General features: G+C 42.9%; 1 protein-coding gene across 1 annotated transcript in view; it reads right to left on the bottom strand.

Moving 5' to 3' along the window:
* Positions 1–26,844, bottom strand: part of dcc (DCC netrin 1 receptor) — a 1,174,821-nt gene that overhangs the window by 241,343 nt on the left and 906,634 nt on the right. The window contains 1 exon segment of the mRNA XM_055661435.1: positions 8,940–9,088. Within this exon segment, the coding sequence (XP_055517410.1) occupies positions 8,940–9,088 (149 nt within the window).

Here is a 26,844-nt window from a genome sequence, read left to right as displayed (position 1 = left end):
TATGGAGCGAGGGAAATAGGCAACGTTTCGGGCCAAAATCCTTCTTCAGACTGATGTGGGGGGGGGAGGAGAAAGGAAAAAGGTGGAGGATGAGCCCCGCGGGCTGAGGGAGAGATAGGAAGGGGAGGAGACAGCAAGGGCTAACTGAACTGGGAGAATTCAATGTTCATTTTACTCTTTACTGCAAAGTGTTGGATATCTGCAGATCTCATGGAATCTGACCTGGTTATCTGTCACTCTATCTGCAGCTGGGGTGCAGAACTGAAGCATACACTGTCATTGTTTACCTTGATGACATGTCTGCTTGATGCACAGAATGGTATGATACCCAAAACCCTGGAGGAGTGGAAGTTTAATCTGGAGCTAGTTCGGAATCACCATGGCATTACTCACTGTGCTGCTTCACACAATGGAGTCAATGTCACCAGTGATGATTCTGACAGGTCAAATTGCATCACCCTGGAAAACATTGCTCTTCTCCTTGCAAAGACAGTTGTCCCTGGTGTCAGATGTGGGATGAAGTGCGCTGATAGTTTATTTTGTTTTTCTGACAAAACTGGAGACACTCTCCTTCTCAGCTTGTAACGAGACTCTTGACGCAGTGGAACGGAATGACAATGGAAGATGGAATGGAACCAGTGTCTCACTCCGATCACCTTCAATACTCAGGAAAGTATGGGAGTGGTGTCAGAAGTGGGATGAAGCGCGAGTTTCTTTTGTTTTTCCATTCAGACTATCAATACCTTTAATGATGGGGAACTGCTAAAAGTACTGAAGGTACTCAGTGATGAAAGAGGAAATTAAGTTATTTTCTACTGGCTGGTGTCTGGTACTTCACTCTGCAAAACATCGCTCTTCTCCTTGCAAGGACAGTGGTCCCAGACTGGATTACATTGCACAGCGGAATGTGTATCATGCATAACATATGTGATGAGCATTATATTGGCAGAGATTAATATGGTTAATCTACATAAAGTAAACTAAACGAAAGTAAAGACCAAATTCCAAATTCCAAAAATGATGGATCCACTCATAACCATATAGCCATATAACCATATAACAATTACAGCACGGAAACAGGCCATCTCGACCCTTCTAGTCCGTGCCGAACACATAATCTCCCCTAGTCCCATATACCTGCGCTTAGACCATAACCCTCCATTCCCTTCCCATCCATATAACTATCCAATTTATTTTCAAATGATAAAAACGAAACGGCCTCCACCACCTTCACTGGAAGCTCATTCCACACAGCTACCACTCTCTGAGTAAAGAAGGGAGTTCATGAAGGGAGTTCAGAAGCAGCTTTTGTTTTGGGGAGTAGCATCTATTTCTATTTGGAATGGCTGAACCAAATGGCAACGTTATATTTAAAGGGAATTGAGGTAAAGGCATGAAGAAGGAATTGACAGCTGGATATGCTGAGAGATATTTCAATGAAATAGGGTGCAGGGAATTTGGAGTATAAAGACTGATGTGGACAGTTGAGACCAAATGGCTTGTGAAAGTGCAGCAAATGCTATGTAATGTTCCATAATCAAAGAGCTGAAAATGAACACTGCAAATATAAAATTAATCTTAATTGGTTTCTTGCTTGAAAGCCTCCTACCAGATGGGTGGGATATGCAACATTGCTGCAAAGACCATGAAACTAGCAATAAGGAATATGTGATGTGCATTTGACTCAATTAGTAAATTCATCACATTATCATCCACGTGATCTGTAATATGTTAACTGTTTTCAGTTAAGTGCAGTGGCACAGAGAAACCAGGGAAGAATTGAGGAAAGAAGAATTATTTTGAATTCAATTTAAAAGATCAAGTTCTGAGTCATTCAGTTGCCTTGATAAATAATTGTCTGCATACACTGTGCTCACACTTTTTATAATTATAGTCATTTAATTTAGGGGCTACAGTAAGCTGGAGTTACATTTAATCTTTAATTGTCTGTTCACAATGCATAACGGGCAATTAAAATGCCAGCAACATTTCTGCTATTGTTTAGTATTAGCTGCAGGTTTCTATAAATACGTTACTTGAATTATACTTCCCACGGAATTAGATTCAAAATCCACATCTCTCGCTTTTGCACAAGGTTTCACACATGATGAGGGGACATAGAAATATCCGTTAACAAAGGTATTTATGTCCATCGGAAAATTGAGCAGGGCACTTCCATATCCAATTCATGATAAAGCAACTGACATATCTTCAGTGGTAGTTGAGCACTAAATGGCACCATCTGTTGCGTAATGACTGCTTCCTTCCTTACAGGCTTAAATTGGACCTATCGGGTAAAATTGATGACTTCCCTCCATCACTCACAGTACAACTTGTGACACAATGTGCTACTTTGCTGCATTTATTCTCATTAAAAGGGGGCGTCACAGTGGCTCAGCGGCAGAGTTTCTGACTTAGAGCGTGTTCAGCACCAGAGACCCGGGTTCGATCCCAACTATGGGTGCTGTCTGTATGGAATTTGTACGTTCTCCCCATGACTACATGGGTTTTTTCCGAGATCTTCGGTTTACTCCCACATTCCAAAGACATACAGGTTTGTAGGTTAATTTGCTTTGTATAAGTATAAATTGGCACTAGTGCGTGTAGGGTAGTGGTAATGTGTGGGGATCGCTAGTTGGCGTGGACTTGTTGGGCCAAAGGGCCTGTTTCCATGCTGTATGCCTAAACTAAACTAAACTAAAAGGCACCCTCAGCTGACTATTTTGAAATACATTCTATAATCTGCTAGTACTATAAAATGCTGGAAAAAGCAATTATTTGAAGCCATTTAATGACATTTAAGTCACAGAATTTGCTTAAAATAATTGCTCTTTCCAGCATTTTTTTATAGACATGCAGCGGGGAAACAGGACATTCAGCCCATCGAGTACATGCTGCCCACTGATCACCCATTCACACTAGTTTTACGTTATCTTGCTTTCTCATCCATTCCCTTACATGTGAGCATTTTACGGAAGCCAGTTAGCCTTCACACCCGCATATCTTTGGGATGTGGGAGGGATCGGAGCACTCAGAGTAAAACCCACGCGGAGAAACATGCAAACTCCACACAGGAGGTCAGGATTGAATCCGCGCAGGATCGAATCTCTGGTGCTGAGAGGCTGCAGCTCTACCAGCTGCAGCACTTGACATCTGTTGTTGCAGACAGAGTCACTAAGCAGTGCTACCTCAGAGGTGACACCACTGACAGTATGTAATTGGTCTGGCAACAGATGACCACATAGGGTGTGGTCAAGTTACAAGCTAGCCCTAGAGAATCATAACGAGTTTTCCAAAATTATTGAGACTTCTCTCTGACGAACAGTATATTTGCAGATTCAGTTTTTCTAACACACACATCACTGGAAATGTGCAATGCAACCAGAAGATATTGAACCACACTCTCGATATTGTGATGATCTCTTTGCCCGTTCAAGGTCTCTTTGATTATCAATGCTCTTGCTTCAGAAACTTTCCCAGTGGCTGCAGCAGAAGATCTCTGCAATGCCTCACAATTTGCAGCTGCCACAGCATAAGGGAGTTCACTCAGGGACTCGATGTGAAGCAGTAATGACTTCAACTACTTTGATTTCAGTGTTGAGCTGTGGTGGTGCTGGATACTTGGACTAACCAACATTGTTGGCTTTCCACAAGTGCAGGCAACGTTGATATTCAATGAACACAAATTCATAACTTGGTAATTGTAAAAATGAACTAATTAATATAGAAACATAGAAACATAGAAAATAGGTGCAGGAGTAGGCCATTCGGCCCTTCGAGCCTGCACCGCCATTCAATATGATCATGGCTGATCATCCAACTCAGTATCCTGTACCTGCCTTCTCTCCATACCCCCTGATCCCTTTAGCCACAAGGGCCACATCTAACTCCCTCTTAAATATAGCCAATGAACTGGCCTCAACTACCTTCTGTAGCAGAAAGTTCCAGAGATTTACCACTCTCTGTGTGAAAAATGTTTTTCACATCCTGTGGATAGGGTGAACTGTTTTAAATATCTGGGAGTCCACATCTCTGAGGATATGACATGGTCATCACACGCCTCAGCACTGGTGAGTAAGGCAAGGCAGCGCCTTTACCACCTCAGGCAATTGAGGAATATCAGAGTGTCTACGAGGATCCTACAGTGCTTCTACGCAGTGGCGGTGGAAAGCATCTTGTCCGGGAACATTACCATTTGGTTCGGGAATTGCTCTGCCAAGGACAAGAAGGCTCTGCAGAGAGCTTGCGTTCCCTTGAACGCATATGGGAAGATCACAAACCCCCCTGGGAACTATACAACAGAGGTGCAATTCCAGAGCACACAAAAATCATGACAGGGTAATATGAGGGGGAACTTCCAGCCGCTACGGTCAGGCAAAGTGGTCCGTTGCCAATGAGCTCCCAGAACGAAGTGGTGGAGAAGGAGGTTTCATTGGTATCATTTAAAAATAAATTGGATAGGCACTAACTGTATGAGAAGGGAATTCCTTCTATTATTTATTATGTAAAATAATATGTGTGCTATGATTGTGTTTATAATTTGTTTGGTTGTTTTGTTGTTCCGCGAGCATTGCCACTTTCATTTCACTGCACATCTCGTATGTGTATGTGACAAATAAACTTGACTTGACTTGACTTGATCTCGGTCCTAAAGGACTTCCCCCTTATCCTTAAACTGTGACCCCTTGTCCTGGACTTCCCCAACATCGGGAACAATCTTCCTGCATCTAGCCTGTCCAAATCATTAAGAATTTTGTAAGTTTCTATAAGATCCCCCCTCAATCTTCTAAATTCTAGCGAGTATAAACCGAGTCTATCCAGTCTTTCTTCATATGAAAGTCCTGACATCCCAGGAATCAGTCTGGTGAACCTTCTCTGTACTCCCTCTATGGCAAGAATGTCTTTCCTCAGATTAGGAGACCAAAACTGTACGCAATACTCCAGGTGTGGTCTCACCAAGACCCTGTATAACTGCAGTAGAACCTCCCTGCTCCTATACTCAAATCCTTTTGCAATGAAAGCTAACATACCATTCGCTTTCTTTACTGCCTGCTGCACCTGCATGCCTACTTTTAATGACTGGTGTACCATGACACGAGGGTTTCGGTGCATCTCCCCCTTTCACATATATAATTTAGTTGTCACTGCAAAGTTCTAATAGATATTGAATTTCCAGTTACTTGATAATTTCTCGTTATTTCTGGCTTAGCACATTATGTGTTGCCATGGATTTTGTTTTGTTTGAGAGACCAGCAATTTCCCCTGAGTTTTCTTGCTACATCTTCGTAGCCAACACAGTGAACAACGTGGTTAGGTGCGAAAAGCATCACATTCTTAAGAAATAAATATCACCAGCAATTTATCGTGGACCAGCCATATTGAAGCAAAGGCCAAGAAAGTACACAGACATCTCTACTTCCTCAGGAGGCTTAGGAAGCTTGGCATGTTCCCAACAACCCTCAACAACTTCTACAGATGCGCTGCAGAATGCATTTTATTGGGATGTGTCACACCATGGTTTGGTTACAGCTCCATCCATGACCACAATAAATTGCTGCGAATTGTGGGTATAGCTCAGACCATCAAGCCAATCATCCTCCTTTCCATCGACTCCATCTACACATCACGTTGCCTTGGCAAGATCACCAGCATAATCACGGACCAGTCTCACCCAGGTCACTCCCTCTTCTCTCTTCGCTCATCAGGCAAGAGAGGTGCAGAAGTTTGGAATTCCACACCTCCAGATTCGGAGACAGTTTCTTCTCAGCTGTTATCAGGCAACTGCACCCTCCTATCATCGACTAGAGAATGGTTCTGACCTACCATCTACCTCATTGGAGACCTTTGAACTCTCCGATTTTACTGGACATTATCTTGCATTAAAAGTCCTGTTATCCTGTATCTATTCACTGTGGACAGCTTGATAGTAATAATACATTGTATTTTTGGTGTCTGGACAGCATGCAACCATTATAAAAAGGTCCGTAACAATGACAGTTTACTAACTTGAGCGACAAAGAGACTTAAGGGGCTGTCTCACTGTACAAGCTAATTCAAGAGCTCTCCCGAGTTTTAAAAAAATCGAACTTGTGGTAAGCACGTAGAATGAACATAGCGGATACGTCGGAGCTTGGGGATGTCTCTTAGCGGCTCGTAAAGCTAACGGCAGATACTCGGGAAACGCGGTAAGCTCGTGAAGACTCGTGAAGATTTTTCAACATGTGGAAAAATGTCCACGAGAGCCCCGAGTACCTACGAGTGGCTTTTACCGTAATTCTCCGAGTTCGAATCAGGGGAGACTCGGGAGAACTCTTTAATTAGCTCGTACAGTGGGACAGCCCCTTAAGGAGCCAAATCCGGCTATATTGCTGGAGATGTATGGATCGAATATCATCACTTGTTCCTTGGACTAAAGAAGCCATCAGTAAGTGGACTCTGAAGTCTGTTCAATTAACTTCACTGCAAAAGAACGTTGGAAATAAAGTACACAATGTGCTGACATAGTTATTCAGTGGAGATGAAGCCCAGTTTACTTTCCAAATTGAATGAATGAATGTATGATTGAATGTATGAATGAATGAATGAATGCATGCATGTATGAATGATAGAATGAATGAATGCATGATTGCATGTATGAATGATAGAATGAATGAATGTATGACTGAATGAATGAATGATAGAATTGAATGAATGTATGAATGAATGAATGAATGAATGAATGAATGATAGAATGAATGAATGAATGTGTGAATGAATGAATGAATACGTTTATTGTCATTGCACAATACTGTGCAACAAAATTACATTACATCTCCTCCGGTTAAAAAATACAAACACGACAACCATTGACACATATGTACACTTATTAGTAAAAAATAATAAATAAGTATTTAAAAAGAATTTTAAAAGAATTTGGCGGCATTTCTTGGAATTACATTTTGCTTCCCCAGTGTTCTCTGTTGGAATTTAGCTCTTTTATCGCACATGGGTAGACACTATTTTTTAGTCTACCGGTGCGAGCCTTCAGAGACCTGAATCGCCCCCCAGAGGGTAGCAGAGTGAAAAGGTGGTTGGCAGGGTGGGATGTGCCCTGCTTGATATTTGTGGCCCGGCGCAAGCATCGGGCCCTGTATATATCGTCCAAGGAGGGCAGTTGAGCGTTTGTAATGCTCTGTGCAGTTTTTATAACTCTCTGCAGCGCCCTCCTCTCAGCCACAGTGCAGCTAGCAAACCACACCAGGATGCCATTGGAGAGGATACTTTCCACGGCGCATCGGTAGAAGGACAGCAGCAGCGGCTGTGAGACGTTTGCTCTCCGCAGAGACCTCAGGAAATACAGCCGCTGATGTGACTTCTTCACGAGAGTGACGGTGTTCATTTGCCATTTGAGGTCCTGGGAGATGTTTATTCCCAGGAACTTAAAGCCAGTGACTCTCTCCACCATGTCTCCTTTGATGTATAAAGGAGCAGGTTCCTCTCTCCTCTTCCTCCTGAAGTCAACGACCAGTTCTTTTGTCTTTGATGGGTTGAGTACCAGGTTGTTTTTGGTACACCAGTCAGTTTTTGGACTTCATCTCTGTAGGCAGACTCGTCGTTGTTGTTTATCAGCCCCATCACAGTTGTGTCATCCGCAAACTTGATGATCCTGTTTGTACTGTGTGTTGGTGTGCAGTCATAAGTGTATATTGTATACAAGATGGGACTCAGCACACAACCTTGTGGCGCTCCTGTGCTGAGCGTCAGGACTGGGGAGTAATTGGACCCCATCCTAACAGTCTGTGGGCGGTCCGTTAGGAAGTCCTTAATCCATCTGCATGTGTTTGCATTAACACCCAGATCAGACAGTTTGTCCACTATTCTGCTGGAGTTGATGGTATTAAATGCAGAACTAAAATCTACAAATAACATCCTCACATATGAGCCAGGGCGCTCCAGATGTGTCAGTGCAGAATGTAGAGCTATGTTGATGGCATCCTCCGTTGACCTATTAGCTCTATATGCAAACTGGTGCTGATCCAGGGTGGATGGGAGTGAGGATTCAATGATATTCTGTAAATACACTGAAGAAATTCCTCATGCTTCGTCCAATATTTGGCTTTCAATTCATATCATGAAACAGAATGTCTTTGATCTTTGCAGGAATTTGCTGTGCACAAATTAACGACTACATTTCCTCTGTTACAAAAGTTGCAGCACTTTAAAACTAGCGCACTACTTTTTGATAAAGGAGTGTTTTACAGCGCATCTGTTTAAATTGTACTTCTGAGTTTGATTTCAATATTGAATAACTAACTTTCAAAAACATTTTATTCAAGAGCACAAAAAATTCATAAGTTCTAGGAGCAGAATTAGGCCATTCTGCCCATTCTCCTGGCTTCGCCTCATAACCCCCGACACCCTTAATAATCAAGAACCTGTCAATCTCCGCCTTAAAATTTTCCATTGGCGGCCTCCACAGCCTTCTGTGGCAATGAATTCCACAGCTTCTTTCTAAAGGTACATGCTGGGCTAAAGGCTCTAGTCCTAGACCTTCCCACTAGTGGAAACCTCCTCTCCACATTCACTCTATCCAGGCCTTGGCATGCATATAAATTCACTGGGGAATAAGAAAAGTGGTCTCAATAAGGATGATTGGCTATCAAGCTTGCCCATTTGCACCAGATTCCTTCCATGCCCCCTGATTCAATTGGTATCCTACAATGAGGCAAGCTTAAGATCTTTGCAGAAGGAGATAGCAGTCTAACCTGTGTCAGTTCAGCATTAGTTCAGGGGATCCAAATCGTCTTAATATGTTGAGTATACCAATGGTGATATTGGCAATGTGCCGTGTGGAGTGGATCAGTTTGGTTTAAACCAGCATCTGCAGTGCCTTCCTACATAGTATGCATACCTAAACTTGTTAAGAATAAGTGTCAGATTCTGCTGTCAAATTAGCTCACCAGTTCCTTTTTGCCAGCAACCTCTGTCCAAAACAGCCGATAGCCTTGGATTGGATTATTTGCATAAGCAGGTGGCTCCCAGGAGGCTACGATAGAGGTCGGTGAGGTGGAGATAACTTTAAAATTATCTGCTGGTCCTGGGACTTGCACTGTTGAGAAAAACAAATAACATTCAGAAGATCAAGATCAAGGTATGAAATGTGAAGCCAAAGAAAAAACAAGTATGGAAGATAAATATTTCTGATGATGGTTTCCACAAAACCTCTATGGTTGTCTCTCTTTGCCTGCTGAATGACCTGAAGGCCATTTTTGACATCTAGAGTCAGGCAGCACCAACATACAAGAAGACTAAGGAGATACAGCATGTCTCCAATGACACTTACCAATTTCTACAGATGCACCAGAGAAAACATCCTACTGCAACGTATCACAGCTTGGTGAGTTAACTATTTGCCGAAGACTGCAGGAAATTGCAGAGAACTGTGGATGCATAATGCAAACCAGTCTTCCCATCCATACCCCGCACCCGTGTCCACCCCATCCACTCCCCCCCCCCCCCCCCCCCTTGCCCATCATCATCTTCATTAACACATCACGCTGCCCTGGGAATGTAACAATGACGTGTAGGACCATTCACACCCTCGTTATTCCCTCTTTGCCGTTCCCCGTCAGGCAGAAGATACAAAAGCTTGAAAGCACATAGAATAGAATAGAATAGTTTCTTTATTGTCATTGTAACATGAACCATGTACAACGAAATTTAAAAATGTCAGCCAGTCAGTGCACCATTCAAACATTTCTAAAAGCTAACGATACATACAAGGTAAAATATTAAAAGATAAACAACTAAAATAAATATCACGAAAATATCATGCATAAACACCCAACCCTCCATCCTTCTGTCGATTTCACAGTGTACCACAGTCCCTTAGTCTGTATCGCCCCTGCGTTCCTTGGCGGCTACATTTAGTGCTTTTATAGCAGTGGGGTAAAAACTGCCACTAGATTCAAGAATAACTTCTTCTCCTTTGTTATCGGACTCTTGAATGGACCTCCCATAAGATAAGGATGTATTGCTGATCTTCCAATCCGCCTCATTGTTGCCCTTGAACTTTTTTTTTTATCCGCACTTTCTCTGTAACAATAACATTATATTCTAAATGCTGTTTTGCTTCTCTTTTTGCTCCACCTCATGCATGGTATGGTTAGACTAGATTGCGCACAAAAACAAAGTGCTTTTAACTGCATCTCGTGTACCCATGATAATAATAAACCACTACCAACACCAGAAAAAAATCCCTTCAACTCACAAAGTCTGTACTGACCATCAAGCATTCATCTTTACCCTAGACTTATCTAAGCCATTCGATCCTCCCCGCATTCCCATCGAACTATCCCCCAATTCTACTACTCATCTTGACACCCGGTGGAAATTACATTGGCCAATTAATCAACAAACCCTCACATTTTTCAGATGCGGGAGAAGAGCAGAACACCCAGAAGAAAACATACATTCATAGAATGAATGTGCAGACTATATTTAAGAGGGAGTTAGATGTGGCCCTTGTGGCTAAAGGGATCAGGGGGTATGGAGAGAAGGCAGGTACGGGATACTGAGTTGGATGATCAGCCATGATCATATTGAATGGCGGTGCAGGCTCGAAGGGCCGAATGGCCTACTCCTGCACCTAATTTCTATGTTTCTGTTTTTATGATTCTGCACAGACTATCCCGGGATTGCAGGACTGTCACATGTTGCAAAAAAATGGAGCGGCTGGGTTTGTATACACTGGAATTAAGAAGGATGAGAGGGGATCTGATTGAAACGTGTAAGATTATTAAGGGATTGGACATGCTAGACTCAGAGACATGTTCCCGATGTTGGAGGAGTCCAGAAATAGGGACCACAGTTTAAGAAGTCGTGTGAGTGATGTGAAGTTCGAGCGAAGTCCGCGGGAAGTTCGCGCATGACGTACGGCGTCAAGACACTGCGTATGCCCGTCGATGCGGTGCGGACGGCCTCAATGCGCCTGCTGGTCAGCAGGCCGTTGCCGCATGGAGTTTTTGAACATTGTCAGTTTTTCGGAGCCCCACGCGATGTTGGCACCAGCTCCGCTCAACTCCATACGGCTCCGGCGATCGAAGTGGGACCGGCCCCGCGAGGCCGTGCGGCTCAGGCGACCACGTTATGTCACGCTTGCCGCATGCAGTTGCGCTCGTAGGACAGGCCCTTTAGACAGAGCTCTTAAAGATAGCGAAGTCAAGGGATATGGCGAGAAGGCAGGAACGGGGTACTGACTGGGAATGATCAGCCATGATCACATTGAGTGGTGGTGCTGGCTCGAAGGGCCGAATGGCCTACTCCTGCACCTATTGTCTATTGTTTATTGTCTATTTGAGTTTAGGACTGAATCCAGATTGCTGGAGCTGTAAGACAACATTCTGCTGCCTGTGCTACTCTGCTGCCCTATTGTTTCTCACTTCAAGCAGTTCAAGATTAGAAACATAGAAAATAGGTGCAGGAGGAGACCATTCGGCCCTTCGAGCCAGCACCGCCATTCATTGTGATCATGGCTGATCGTCCCCAATCCCCTTATCCCTTGATTCCACTAGCCCCTAGAGCTCTATCTAACTCGATTGTCTCTTTTCCACCCAACTTTACGATAGACGTTGGTTAAACAGTTTCACTCAGCAGTTGGTGTGCACCACATATTGATCATATTCTTGCTTCTCTCTCTCTCTCTGACTGAATCCATTGCCACCACTCTTCTGAAGATACATGTCCATTAAAGAATCGCCTTTACAAGCTGTCTATTAGTCATAGTTGGATGGAAACTGAAAAAGGAGATCAGAAGGGCTAAAAGGGGCCAGGAGATAGCTCTGGCAGTATTAAGGACAATCCCATAAGATTTAAAAATTTCAAGAGAGAATTAGATTTAGCTCTTAGCTCAAGAGATGGGAAAAAGCAGGAATGAGGCACTGATTTTGGATGATCAGCCATGATCATATTAAATGGCGGTGCAGGTTCGAAGGGCCTAATCCTGCATCTATGTTTCTATGTTTCTAAACCAGCCGTCCTGTGGGCTTTCTGAGGTAATGTCAATTAGATCAAATTTGTGCATTACCTTCAACCTTTGATCACTGGAACGCAGTTGAAATTGCTCAAGATAATTTCTCGTCAGGACTTACAGCATAAGAAAGGAGAATTTTACCCAATTAGTCTGGAATGATCTGCACTGCCATGACTAAAAATTAGGGATGAGCATGATTAGTCAATTGAGTTCTTATGCAAATGAATGAATCAATGGAGAAACGAGAACAATTTTCTTGGCTGCTTACCGTCACACTAACAGGCAGCTTCCCAAGCAAGTACTTTAATTAGTAAGATGAATAATTATCCTCAAGGTCTTGCTTTACAATTTAATGTCTAATTCCAAAATATAGAGGAGAAAGGGAGAATTTTATTCAGAACCTTGTTACTGCTCAGACGAAGAGATGGATCTGAATGATGATGGATGACACCAGGATTGCTGGTATTGCATGCTACGAGGAAGGTTGTTAACGTATACAGCGAGATATAGATCAGCCACAGAAATGGGCAAAGTAATAGCAGGTGAAATTTAATCCGAGCAAGCGAGAGGTGTTGGATTTTGGGAATTCAAATGCAAGGGGAAAATGTACAATTACCTTGGGTACAATTAATAACCCTTAACAGCATTGATGTACAGAGGGATCTTGGGGTACAAGTCCATATCTCCGCGAAAGTGTCAACACAAGTAGATAGAGTGTGAAGGAAGTCATATGGATACTTTTCGGTGGAATCCCATTGGTGGGAAGACCACATACAAGTTTATAAAATGATGAGAGACAAAGATAGGGTAGACAAGCAGAACCTTTTTTCCCAGGATGGAAAAATCAAATACTAGAGGACATAACGTTAAAGTGAGAGGCGTAGAATCTAAAGGAGATGTGCAGTGCAAGGTTTTTTTACACAGAGGTTGGTGAATGCGTTGAACACACTGCCTGATGTGGTGGTTGAGGTAGATACATCAGTGGCATTTAAAATACTTTTGGATAGGCATATGGATATGCAGGGGATGGAGGAATATGTGTTATGTGCAGGTAGATGCATGATGGTCTTGGTTTGTTTGGCACAGACATTGCGGGCCAAAGGGGGAGTTTTTGTGCTGTAGTTCTATGTTCATTGAAATTAAGGAGTGCCACAGAGCCTAGGACTGTCCAACAGTTGCAGTTACTCACTACTTAAAGGCCTGTCCCACTGTACCAGGTAATTCAAGAGCTCTCCCGAGTTTAAAGAAAAATCAAACTCGTGGTAAGCATGTAGCATGTACGTAGCGGGTACGTCGGAGCTCGGGACGTCTCTTAGCGGCTCGTAACGCTAACGGCAGGTACTCAGGAAACGCGGTAAGCTCGTGAAGATTCTATATGCTATATGCATGCTATATGAGTTGAACTCAGAACAAAATATTGCAGCTCAAAACTGGGTATCTATTGAATGCTCTAGACCATCAGAAGTTTTCCAACCTGTACCATCATGGCCCAGCATGTCCCACAGTTCATGATCACAATTAAATCAGTGGACAAATGATGAGAAGAGATGGCCATGCTGGATGCAGCAATATAGTGTCCCTGAAACAAACAGCATATAATGGGACTGAGCTCGTGGACCCCACCAGCAATTAGTCTACTCCAACTGAACCTCACTGTTGATTCTGTTGGCGTAAACTCAATCTCCACTCGCTGGGAAGACCAAAGAGGAAGTAGAGCGCAAAACATAAGAGTGTGAGCAAAGAGGTTGGAAGGATAATAGCCTCTAGACTATTGCATGAGCTATGTCCAAATCTGCATTGACACACACACATCTGCGACAACTTAACACACGACAAAAATGCTCATAGAAACATAGAAATTAGGTGCAGGAGTAGGCCATTCGGCCCTTCGAGCCTGCACCGCCATTCAATATGATCATGGCTGATCACCCAACTCAGTATCCCGTACCTGCCTTCTCTCCATACCCTCTGATCCCCTTGGCCACAAGGGCCACATCTAACTCCATCTTAAATATAGCCAATGAACTGGCCTCAACTACCCTCTGTGGCAGAGAGTTCCAGAGATTCACCACTCTCTGTGTGAAAAAAGTTCTCCTCATCTCGGTTTTAAAGGATTTCCCCCTTATCCTTAAGCTGTCCTGGACTTCCGTAACATCGGGAACAATCTTCCTGCATCTAGCCTGTCCAACCCCTTAAGAATTTTGTAAGTTTCTATAAGATCCCCTCTCAATCTCCTAAATTCTAGAGAGTATAAACCAAGTCTATCCAGTCTTTCTTCATAAGACAGTCCTGACATCCCAGGAATCAGTCTGGTGAACCGTCTCTGCACTACCTCTATGGCAATAATGTCCTTCCTCAGATTTGGAGACCAAAACTGTACGCAATACTCCAGGTGTGGTCTCACCAAGACCCTGTACAACTGCAGTAGAACCTCCCTGCTCCTCATGTCGGAATAGATGTATTTTCAAGAGGAAATTGGGTCAAATTGAGATCAAACTGAGTAGTACTGATAGGTTGGGCTCCTTCTGAATCTGTGCTCATGGTCAGTAAAGATTTATTGATGACGGTAGGGTTGAGAATGGGATGGAGATAGTGATGAGGTGTTTCAATATCAAATGAAGCAAGTCTAAATATAAAAGAAGGATAGAATGGCATGGGACATACTAAACAAAGGGAGGATATAAATAACATAGTTTAGAGTTTGAGTTTAGTTCATCGTCATGTGTAACTCAACAGGTCAGGCAGCATCACTGGATAACATGGGTAGGTGGCATCACAAATTCATACCCTTCTTCAGCAACTGCAGTTTCTTGTGCCCACAATAACATAATATAATTTGTGATAACAATTCGAATAGACAGGAATGCGACATAGACCAAGAAAATAGATTTGACGCACGTTGATGCTGGGAGGCTGATGGAATAGAACTTGAGGAAAATAAATGTACAATGACATTAGCAAAGAGTCTTTCAGAGCTGCAATGCATAAGATTCAAACATGTGTTCAATAGAGCCCAGGAAAATTCTATTCCATTCAAAAACAAAAATAAACTGAATATCAAAAGTGAATAAAGACACTGGCCAAAGCTGAGGTTAAAACATGGACATGGGCAGCATGGGTGAATAAAAGATGGAAATATACAAAGCTACCAAGAAGGAATTCAAAAAGCAATTTGGGAGAGCAAAAGGAACAATGAAATTAATTGCGTTTGAAAGAATTGAATTTGCTGCTTTACAGTGTAGATAGACACAAATTGCTGAAAAAAAGGAATGGGCGATGTTTCAGGTCGAGACCCTTCTTCCTCAATCTGAAGAAACGTCACCTACTCGACACGAAACGTCACCAACTCGACACGAAACGTCACCTACTCCTTTTCTCCTGAGATGCTGCCTGACCCACTGAGTTACTCCAGTATTTTGTGTGTGTCTTCAATGAAATTGACTAATATCAGTGCTTACCAGACGTTGGATCAAGTGGACGTGATAATGAAAGAAAAGTTAGAATTAAAAAGAGTGTAAATGTTAAATAAACCCAAAGAGGATAAAATCCATGGCCTTGGCAGATTGCAATACATTTTGAAAGAATCAAGGGAACAGATGGTAGAATAATGAATATATATTTTAATAATATGACGACAAATTGTGGTGCCTGAAGACTGGTGGATCATTGGCATTACACCAATGTTGATGTAGAGCATTCAAACTTTAAATAAGTCACCTTGACACTAACAGTGTAAACTGTTATGGGATCCCAACTCAGAAAGAGAGAGAGAGAGAGAGAGAGAGAGAGAGGAAAAAGAGAGAGAGAGAAAGAGAGAGAGAAAGAGAGAGAGAGAGAGAGAGAGAGAGAGAAAGAAAGAGAGAAAGAGAGAAAGAAAGAGAGAGAGAGAGAGAGAGAGAGAGAAAGAAAGAGAGAGAAAAGAGAGAGAAGAGAAAGAGAGAGAGAGAGAGAAAGAGAGAGAGAAAGAGAGAGAGAGAGAAAGAGAGAGAGAAAGCGAGAGAGAAAGCGAGAGAGAAAGCGAGAGAGAAAGCGAGAGAGAAAGCGAGAGAGAAAGCGAGAGAGAAAGCGAGAGAGAAAGCGAGAGAGAAAGCGAGAGAGAAAGCGAGAGAGAAGATTTACAAAAAGCATTTGGTCAGATACAAAGTAATAAGCTATTTAAAAAGGTCCAACCGCATGGACTGAGAGGACAAAAAAATGTGTTGGAAGAATTCAGTGCTCAAACAGCATCTGTGGAGTCAAAGGGATAGTCATCATCTTGGGTTGAGACTCTGCATTAGGACTGAGAGCGTAGAGAGGAGGTAACTATTTGATGCAAGATGTAAGAGGAAGGGATGAGGCAGTGCTGCAGGTTAGAAGTTGGACTACTTGAGGAGATGGAGGGGCAGATAGTCAGGTGGAGGAGGAAGAGAAGGAGAGGTGAAGTTGGGAGATTGCAGCAGATGAGTGGTAGGTAGAGACAGATAAGGACAGAGACAAAAAGGAACACAGGTGGAGGAGAGTGGAGGTAGATGGAGGCGGGATGGTTTTACAAGTGGCGATACAAGAGGATGCAGGTGCTGGACTCTGATAAGGAAGGTGATGTGGAGGACATAATGATGGGCAAATGAAATTAGTGGCAAGTGGAGATAGGAGGCTCAGCAGGTACAGAGATTTAGTTTGGTTTATATTAGTTTAGAAATGCAGCACAGGAACAGGCTCTTCAGCCCACCGAGTCCAAACTGACCATCGATCACCTGTTCACACTAGTTTGAGACAGAGAGTCACAGAGAGTCATAGAGTGATACAGTATGGAAACAGGACCTTTGACCCAACATGCCCACACTGGCCCACCTGTCTGCATTTGGTCCATATCTCTCCAAACTTGTCCTATCCATGTACATATTAGGGGCATATTTTTATGCGGTCAATTAGCCGACAGATCTTCACAGATTTGAGATATGGGTGAAAACTGGAGCACATGGAGGAAACTCACAGGGAGAATGTGTAAACGCCAAATAGACAGTACCCGAGGTCAGGATCAAACCCGAGTCTCTGGTGTAGTGAGGTAGAAACTCTACCAGCTGCATCACTATTCCAATCAGAGTTTTCAGTGATAGGCAACTGGAACCAATTGGGGGAGGGGATCGATATTAGATATTCGAGTGATGGGGTGGTGGGTTGAGAGAAAGTATTTGAATCAGAAGGAGAGAGAAAGGAGCACAGGGAGAGTAGCACACCTGAAATTGGAAAATTCAACAGAACACGAGGTGTTGCTTGCACCCAGCAGCGTGGAAGGTAACGGAAATACATACTGGTGTGGTTATAGGAAGGGGAGCTGCAATGGCATGCAACCAAGTAATCAGATTGGCCATTGTGGATAGAGTAGATGTTCTGGAAAACAGTCACTGCCCTAGTTGGGGCAGTGCAGTGGCACAGCAGTAAAGTTGCTACCTTACAGTGCCAGACACCAAGGTTTGATTCTGACTATAGGTGCTGTCTGTACAGAGTAGGTATGTTACAATACTTACCTTCAGTGGCGCTGCAGTTCTGCCACTGGCCATGTGCGCGACTTTGCCACCTTTGGGAGGAGGGATTAAAATGCTGTTTTCTCTTGTCTGTCGGAGTGGAATTTTCTCAGGCTGCTAAGCTGTTGCAGAAAAATCGTTCCGACATCCGTTCTTGGAAGTTTAAAAAAAAAAATTAAAAAAAAATTTGCTGGACAATTTAATCGTTGGAGTAAAATAAAAATCTACCTCTAACGCCGTCAACGCCTACAACGGGACGGATCTCACGTAGGGGACAAAACATAAGGCAAGTCGTCTATGATACATATAAACTTGCTTCTTAGGATTACTTTAATCCAAATTTCATTGGCGAAAATGTGATTATGGCCCCATAAGAACCAGCAATGTTTTTCCTGCCGATATGGGGTTCAAATTCACCGCAACCGTAATGTTCCAAACGATCACGTTACACAAAATCTCACTCGCAAGATGATTTAAATGCCCATTAATTTACGGGAATTAAACACTAAATTCCTTCCATTTGGCATATAAATTCATGACAATGAGATTTAAAAATCATGTTTTATTGTGAATTCTTGTGTGAATGTTATTTGGACACTTTCTTAAGAAATGGATAGATGTTTAATCTAGTAATTGAATTTTGTAATTAGCCACAATTAGGTAACTAACTAATTATATGCTTTAATTTCAGGTCATCCACGTAAGATTGTTTCATATTTGTTTCAGAATGATTCAATCTATAATAATTGAAAATTTCATTCAGTTCTTTAATTATTAAGAAAGTTATGGGCTTTTGACTGTCCTCGATCACAGCTTTTGTGTTAAGTCGATGGAAAAGCAATAGGGAACAAGATGCTAATTTCAGAGTATGAAAATGGCCGTAACTTTTTAAATACTGAAGATATGAAAGTGAATTAGGTGTCAAATTAAACTTCTTTTTATGCTTTATCTGATGGGATAAATTGCAGATTTGACTTTTTAAATCTCAAAATTTTGTAACATTGCTATACAGTTTGTACGTTCTCCCTATGATCGCACAGGTTTTCCCTGAGTGCTGCTCCCACACTGCAAAGACAGGTTTGTAGGTTAATTGGCTTTGGTAAAAATTATAAGTTGTTCCTAGTGTATAGGATAGTGCTAGTGTACGGGGTGATCGCTAGTTGGTGCAGTGTCGCTGAGCTAAAGAGCCTGTTTCTAAACTGTATCTCTTAACGTCTAAAGTCAGAGCACAAAGTAACAGGCTGCCTGAAAAATGGAAAGGATAGAGCAGGGATATAAAGGCGGTTCTTCAGGATGATAGAATGTTTAAATGTGTGGTCCCAAAGAATGAATGGTGGTATGAGTGTGGCTCACAAGTTATGGTAACAACTTACACCTTAGATCCAGGAACTGAATTTGTGGATGAAACTAAAGGGTATTCGGTAGTGGGTTTAAACTAAATAGCATGGAGGAGGGGTTGATAAATTGGGAGTGTAAGGATGGAGAGAGTACAGGAAAAGTTACAAAAACGAAAAGTTACACCTGAAATAATGGGATGGAAAGTTCAAGAAGGGATAAGAGTCAGGTCAGTTGTGAGAGGGGAGGTGAATATCGAATTAAAAGTGTTATATATGAATGCGCGAAGTATAAGAAATAAAGTGGATGAGTTTGAGGCTCAGTTAGAAATTGGTTAGTATGATGTTGTGGGAATTACAGGGACATGGCTGCAAGAGGATCCGAGCTGGGAACTGAATATTCAGGGGTATAGGTCCTATCAAAAAGACAGACAGGTGGGCAGAGAGGGTGGGGTGGCTCTGTTCGTAATGAATGAAATTCAGTCCCTTGCGAGGGGTGACATGGAGTGAGAAGACGTAGAGTCATTGTGGATAGAACTGAGAAATTGTAAGGGTAAAAAGACCCCAATGGGAGTTATCTACAGGCCCCTAATCAGTAGCCTGGCGATAAGGGTGCAAGTTGCATCAGAAGTTAAAATTAGCATGTAACAAAGGTAATGCTACGGTGGTTATGGGAGATTTCAACATGCAGGTGGACTGGGAAAATCAGTCCACCTGCATAACTAATTATGTTATTAATTTATAGCTCACGAAATCATGCTTATTGAATTTATATTTGGAGGTAAGATACTGCTCCATTATTTACAATACATTACTCCTACCAACAGTGTTCACCTGCCATGTAAAGAATCTGTGCAATGGCATATCAGCAGCAACAGATTGGGAAAACCTCTGGAAATATCAATTAAAAACTAAAACAACGATTAGGTATCAACCCCAAGAAAGGTACTGGACCCCAAGAAAGGGAATTTGTGGAGTGCCTCCGAAATGGATTCTTAGAGCAGCTTGTATTGGAGCCTACCAGGGAGAAGGCAATTCTGGATTTAGTGTTGTGTAATGAACTGGATTTGATAGGGGAACTCAAGGTAAAGGAACCATTAGGAGGTAGTGACCATAATATGATAAGTTTTAATCTGCAATTTGAGAGGGAAAAGGTAAAATCGGAGGTGTCAGTGTTGCAGGTGAACAAAGGGGACAATGGAACCTTGAGGGAGGAGCTGGTCAAGTTGACTGGAAAGGGGCCCTAGCAGGGATGACAGTGGAACAGCAATGGCAGGTGTTTCTGGGAATAATCCAGAAGATGCAGGATCATTTCATTTCATAGAGGAACAAAGATTCTAAGGGGAGTAAGGGGTGACCGTGGCTGACAAGGGAAGTCAAGGAGTGTATAAAAATAAAAGAGAAGATGTACAACATAGCAAAGATGAGCAGGAAGCCAGAGGATTGGGAAACTTTTAAAGAACCACAGAGGGTAACAAAAAAGGCAATACAGGGAGAAATGATGAAGTACGAAGGTAAGCTAGTCAAAAATATAAAGAAGGATAATAATAGATACTTTAGGTATCCGAGAGGAAAAAATTAGTTATGACAAGTGTTTGCTGACGACACGACCATCCTGGGCCTCATCACAGACTACAATGAGACGGCCTATAGGGAGGAGGTAAGGGCATTAAACAGCTGGTGCCAGGAAAATAACCTCTCTTTCAATGTCAGCAAAACTAAAGCGATGATCGTGGACTACAGGAGACAGCAGGGGAGTGGACACCTCCCCATCCACATCGGTGATGCTGAGGTTGAAAGGGTCAGCAGCTTCAAGTTCCTCGGTGTGCACATCACTGAGGACCTCTCCTGGACACTGCACACGGACACAATAACTAAGAAAGCCCGCCAGCGGCTCTTTTCCCTGAGAAGACTGAGGAAGTTTGGCATAAATGCCAGCATCCTCACAAACGTCTGCAGATGCACCATCGAGAGTCTGGTGACGGGCTGCATCACAGTCTGGTACGGGAACTGTTCTGCCCACAGCCGCAAATCACTACAGAGAGTGGTGAAGGCAGCACAGCACATCACTGGCAACTGTCTCCTGGCCATTCAGGACATTTTCCACCGGCGGTGCCTGCGGAAGGCACACAGCATCATCAAGGACCACAGCCACCCAGCACGCAGACTGTTCTCCTTGTTACCGTCAAGCAGACGATACGGGAGCATGGCTGCACGCACCACCAGCCTTAAGAACAGTTTTTACCATCAGGCCATCAGGCTTCTGAACTCATAAACACATTTCACATCATATATGTTGATTATCTTATTATTGTCGTTTTACCTTACCAATGTCATTTTTATCTTATTTTATCCTTGTTATATTATTGCTGAGGTGACCCATTGTCTTGTCAAACACATTTCATTGTACCGTTGACCCTGTGTTAACCTACATATGACAAATAAAACTGAAATGAATTGAAATTGAATTGAAATGGTTTGTAGAAACAAAGAACTACAGATGATGGTTTTGCAGAAACCACGATGGTCCCGACACGAAATGTCACCTATCATTGTTCTCCAGAGATGCAGCCTGGCCCGCTGAGTTACTCTAGCACTTGATGTCTAATTTGGCACCATGTTCGGCACAAACATTGTGGGCTGAAGGGCCCATTCCTGTGCTGTACATTTCTATGTTCTAACATGAAAGATAATGTTTCTATGTTTCTATAATGAAAGGTAGGTTGCACTGATTGAGCTGGATGAGGAAGAAATGAGAGGTGGAGCATGCATGCTCTCAGAGCCTGCTATATGTTCTTTGTCAGGATTAAGAAATAATGAATCATTTTCAAAACTGCGGGTAAAACATCATGTGGCAAACAAGACTTGGATTTAACACCAAAAACAACATTTCTGTAGGACCTCAGCAGGTATTTAATGTATTTTCCCTATCTGTAAAAGCAGTGTCAGAAAAAATAACCAATTCAAACAAATCCTAAAGGATTAGACATGCAGGTAATCAGCCTAAATCAGCATGGCAAGTCAAATAGATTTTTGACCAAAGCATGTCTGAATTTTCAATGAGTGGTTCATTCGTCTCATGTTATGGTTTCTCTCGAGCAAGTTGCTGATAGCACTGGAAGGGTTAATTTCTGGAAACCTGCATGTTATACAAGGAGTGCGTATTGGATGGTAATACGATTATCAGCCAGCATTGTAATGAGCAATTGAAATGTTGCACCCATCTTGCGTAGAAATGCAGAATCAAATATGAATTAATGGAATCCTTGCTGCCCAGTCACCATTCTCTTTTCAAAAGTGTAAGAATGAAAATCATAAACAGGATTTACAGTCCCCAATCTCATTACATACACATTCAACCAATAAGACCATCGACTCCACTACAAATCCCAGTGTGATAGCAAAATTTTACATTTTGAACAGATGTGAAAGCTCTGTGCTAAACTGCAGATGATCCTTTTAGCCCCTTTCTGCACAAAAATATTAAATGACACTTACTAAACTCTTTCCAAAGTGATTTTAATAAGTAGTTGATTTTTGTAATGCTAATATCTTAATCCTGTTTAAATCAACATTTTTAAACACATTAGCACAAATTAAATTAATTCCTATCATTCCATGACATAATTTTAAATAGCTTTTTTTTTCTGAACGGGGCACTATTCATTTCTTTAACCGAACGTCTGAATTCTCATTTCCATTGATGTAATGCTGATGTAAAGGACAAAATTTTTGCTCTGAATTTACAATGTTGCGATCTTTAAAACTGCATCCCATTTTACACCCCCATCATTTTCTGTGAATAAACTTGAATCGGAGAAGAGAGGAAGTTGCAAGGGTGTCCCCAGGGTGATGTTTAGATCAGCAATGTTTTTGTGAGAGACAGAAGGCGCACTTTCCCGGGTCTAGCCCCAGCCAACTTCACCAGTGCCAATAACAGAGCAATGAGCATTCTGCAACTCGAACAAACATGTGGAGGACAAGATTTAACTAGAGTTCAACCTTGTCAATTAACAATCTTGCCATCTCCCAGAAGACCAACTCAATCTGATGCAAAATTAACCTTGAATACTCTTAATCAGTGATTGTATCACATGGTATAATTGCTTAGGAATGCCATCGGTGAAAATTACAAAAACTGTGTAGCGTAAAGTGCCAATCTGTGCTGTTCTTTTTGCTTTTGTTTTCCCAGATTGATGTTAAATCCTTTCTGCTCTATATTTTGTTTAAGTGCTATTTGCAGATATGTATAATAATCTAAACATATGCTGCCTTGGTAGGACCGACAGGGACACTCGACAGGCAGGTGGCTGGGAGACTGTTCTGAGACTTTTAGGGTCTGGATTTTCTTTCTGGCACTAAAACAGTTCACTTCATTGTAGTTTATATATTGGCTATCTAATCTACGAAGAAAGGTTCAGTTTGGCATAGATTAGAGGTACAACGTGGAAACTGGCCCTTCAGCACACGCTGACCATCGATCACCTGGCAACACTTGCTATTATTACAGAACAAATGACAGATGATGAGGATATTTATAGGCAACGATACAAGCTGTGTGTACAGGCGAATAATCTCTTGCGTAAATTTGGTGCGTGTGCAGATGTGGTGAAGATGTCGCTATTTAGAGCATACTGCACTAATAGTAATACTATTAGTACCTAAACGGTAGGCGGCGCGACTCTGGTCAGCAGCGGCCTCTGCAGCCTGTCCGCGTTTTTATTATTTTTTGTCTATATTTATATGTAGTTTTTGTTATTTTATGTTGGGGTGTGTGTGTGGGGGGGGGGGGGGTGGGGTGGGAGGGGGGGGGGGGAAACTTTTAAATTTCTCCCTGCACTGGAGACCCGACCTTTTTTTCGTCGGGTCTCCATTGTCGTTGAGGCCGCAACGAGGAGCGGCCTCCAACGGGAAGAAGCCGGGGACTCAGGTGCCGACTCACCGTCAACGTCGCGGGGCTGGCCGAGTCCGGAGCGGGTGGAGCGGTGGAGGAGCGCTGCCGCTACCGCTGCTGCTGCCGCTGCTGCTGCCGCTGCCGTTGCTGCTGCTGCTGCCGCTGCCGAGTCGGAGGCTGCTGCTGCGGGTCTGTGGACGGCGGCACCGGGAGCCCGCGGATCCCTGGAGGGAGACCGCTTTTCGGGGCTCCTGCAACGGCGACTTCTCCCGCCCGAGTCGCGGGGTTGAAGAGCTCCTGGAGCGGGGCCTAACATCACTGCCCCGCGCGGCTGGAATGGCCGCGGGACTCTGCGAGCGCACACCGGGGGCTCCAACATCAAGACCCGGTGTGCGACCTCGCACCACCCGGCGTGGCTTTAATGGCCGCGGGACAATCGCCATCCGGGGGCTTTGACTTTGACTCTGACATCAGGGGGGAGAGAGTGCAGTGGAGAGATAAGTTTATTTGGCCTTCCATCACAGCGATGTGATGGATGTTTATGTAAAATGTAATTATGTTGTGTCTGGGGTCTATTTGTGTGTAATGTATGGCTGCAGAAACGGCATTTCATTTGGACCTCCAGGGGTCCAAATGACAATTAAATATACTCTTGACTCTTGACCACTCTACTCTGTGGTCAAACTATGGAAAGACAAGTGTGTAGAGACTAAAGGTGGCATATAACAATGCCATGAGAACACTGCTAAGGAAACTTAGATGGTGTAGTGCTAGTAATATGTTTGTGGCTGCAGGAGTCAGTACTTTAGAAGCTATCCTAAGATATCACATGTATAAATTCATTTGCAGGGTAAATGACTCTAAAAATGTAATTATTGTGGCCTTGTCAAACACAAGGGTTAGCACTACACACTACAAATCCCAGCTGTGGTCCCTGGTATCATTGTCTCGTTGTATCATGTATGTGTTTTTTTTTTAATATAATTTATGATGCTTTTATAAGTGATATACTAAGATTTTATATGTATTTATGATATTTTTTAATATGCAATGAATTTTTTAAATGTAATGTTGCCCCTTGTCTGGACCTCAAGTTTGTAATAAAGTTTATTATTATTATTATTATTATTATTATTATTATTATATGTTATCCCACTGCCTACATATTAGAGGCAATTTTACAGAGGCCAATCAACGTACAAACCTGCATGTCTTTGGGATGTGGGGTGAAACCAGAGCACCCGGAGGAAAACCACACATTCGCAGGGATGCAAACTCTTTATTAGACAGCACCCAAGGTCAGGATCAAACCTGGGACTCGGGCGCTGTGAGGCAGCAGCTCTACCATCTGTGCCACTGTGCCTTAGGTATTTCATCTAAGATATCACTTTTTATCTAAGACTGAGTCTGAAGAAGGGTTTTTCCAGTGTCTGCAGTTCTTTCTTAAACATTCCAAAAACACAAATCTTTATAATCAATGTATTAGTATTAGTTCCTCAAGCACACCGGTCTTCATTGAATAAATTAAATAGATTTGCCCACAGTCATCTCTGATATGAAGAACAGCCACATGACTAGATCATAAGAGCAACGTGACCCAAGTAACCTTCAGGAAAGGAGGTGGACATTTGATATTGTTGCTATCATTATATTCCTGACCTTTTAAGCTAAGAATAGTTTCTGCTTTCATGTTCTGTGAAGCTTGGATAAGTTCTGATAAAATCATTATCACTGGACAACATTGCACAAAGTTACCTTGTGTGGAATATAAAGATTAAATGTAAGGGATCAGATGGAAATTCAATACTATCTTTCTATGAAAACTGTAGCTATATATAAGCTAGAGACCGCATGACAAAACATTTTAATCTCCAAATAAAAAGCCTCCATAGAAATTTAGATTCCTAAACTTCGGGCGATTATTTTGAAAAGGAGACTCTTGGTATTCTTGTGCGGACGTGGCGTTGAAGGACGAGAAGCCGAGACAAAGAAGTGGAAGCCGAAACGCCAAATAACCAAAAGCGTACAAAGCCGAAACGCCAACTAACTGAAAGGATGGGACGCCTAAAAGCAAACTAACCAAAAAGGCGGGATACCTAAAAGTAAACTCACCGATAGGCCGCTGTGCCGAAATGCCAACTCACCGAAAGGCTGCGTCGCCTACAAGCCATCTCACTGAATAGCAGCTCTGTCGAAAAGTCAAATAATGGACATGACGTCGCTTGGGGGGGTACTTGTCAATGATTGGTCCAGACCCCCGCATCCATCACATCACAGGCTGATTGAGACGGGAGGGTGGGGGTCATTTTCTACACATGCCATAAGTATCTGGGCACTCTGAACCCGAGCACCAAGTTGTAAGCGGCCGAAGGAACGCATCCCACCCGTGGTAGAGGGGAATAGCGGGGGCGATGCCACCAGCAGTGGAGCGCCACACTCACCCACAGTGTGAACTATATCATAAGAGTAACGTGACCCAAGATACTCACCGACTCGATCTGCCGCTGGCGTTGCTGCTGCAAGTTGGTCAGAGGCGGCAGGTGACCTCAGCCGCTGCCGCTCTTTGTCAGCGGGAATATCCAGCTCATTGCTGGAGGTGTTTCGGGGGCAACCCTGGCTCAGCAGCCGATCCGGCGCATTAATCTAGGTATGTTGCAAAACCTACCTGAAGCGTCGCTGAAAATCTGTCGCTGCGGGTGTGCGCGATTTTGGCGCCGTTTAGAGGGGGGCGGGTTTAAAACGTGATTTTCTCTAGGCTGTTCAAATCGAAGATGTTCAGCCTAGTTAATTATTAACGAAAAATCGCTGGAAGACCCCGTCGTAAAAGCTATTATTAGATTTAAAGGCCTCGTATAATAGTTATAGTAGTTTAAAAATCAATCTCTAAACCCGCGACCACCGGCAGCTGTCAGGGTCGCATAGAGCAAATAACAGAATGTAGGCTGCTTATTTTTACATTAAAAAGGGCTTCTTAAGATCCCTTTATACAAAGTTTAATATTGCGAGTAGCTCATTTTGGGCCCATTATATCCCGCAGTATTTTTCTGGGCATTTGAGGCACAAATCTACCGCAATGTGAACGTTCTAAACCAGCGCGTTCAC

The sequence above is a fragment of the Leucoraja erinacea genome, chromosome 1 (assembly GCF_028641065.1).
Source record: "Leucoraja erinacea ecotype New England chromosome 1, Leri_hhj_1, whole genome shotgun sequence".
NCBI classification, from domain to species: Eukaryota; Metazoa; Chordata; class Chondrichthyes; order Rajiformes; family Rajidae; genus Leucoraja; species Leucoraja erinaceus.
Note: the sequence above shows the minus strand (reverse complement) of the source record. Positions and strands in the feature narration are given on the sequence as shown.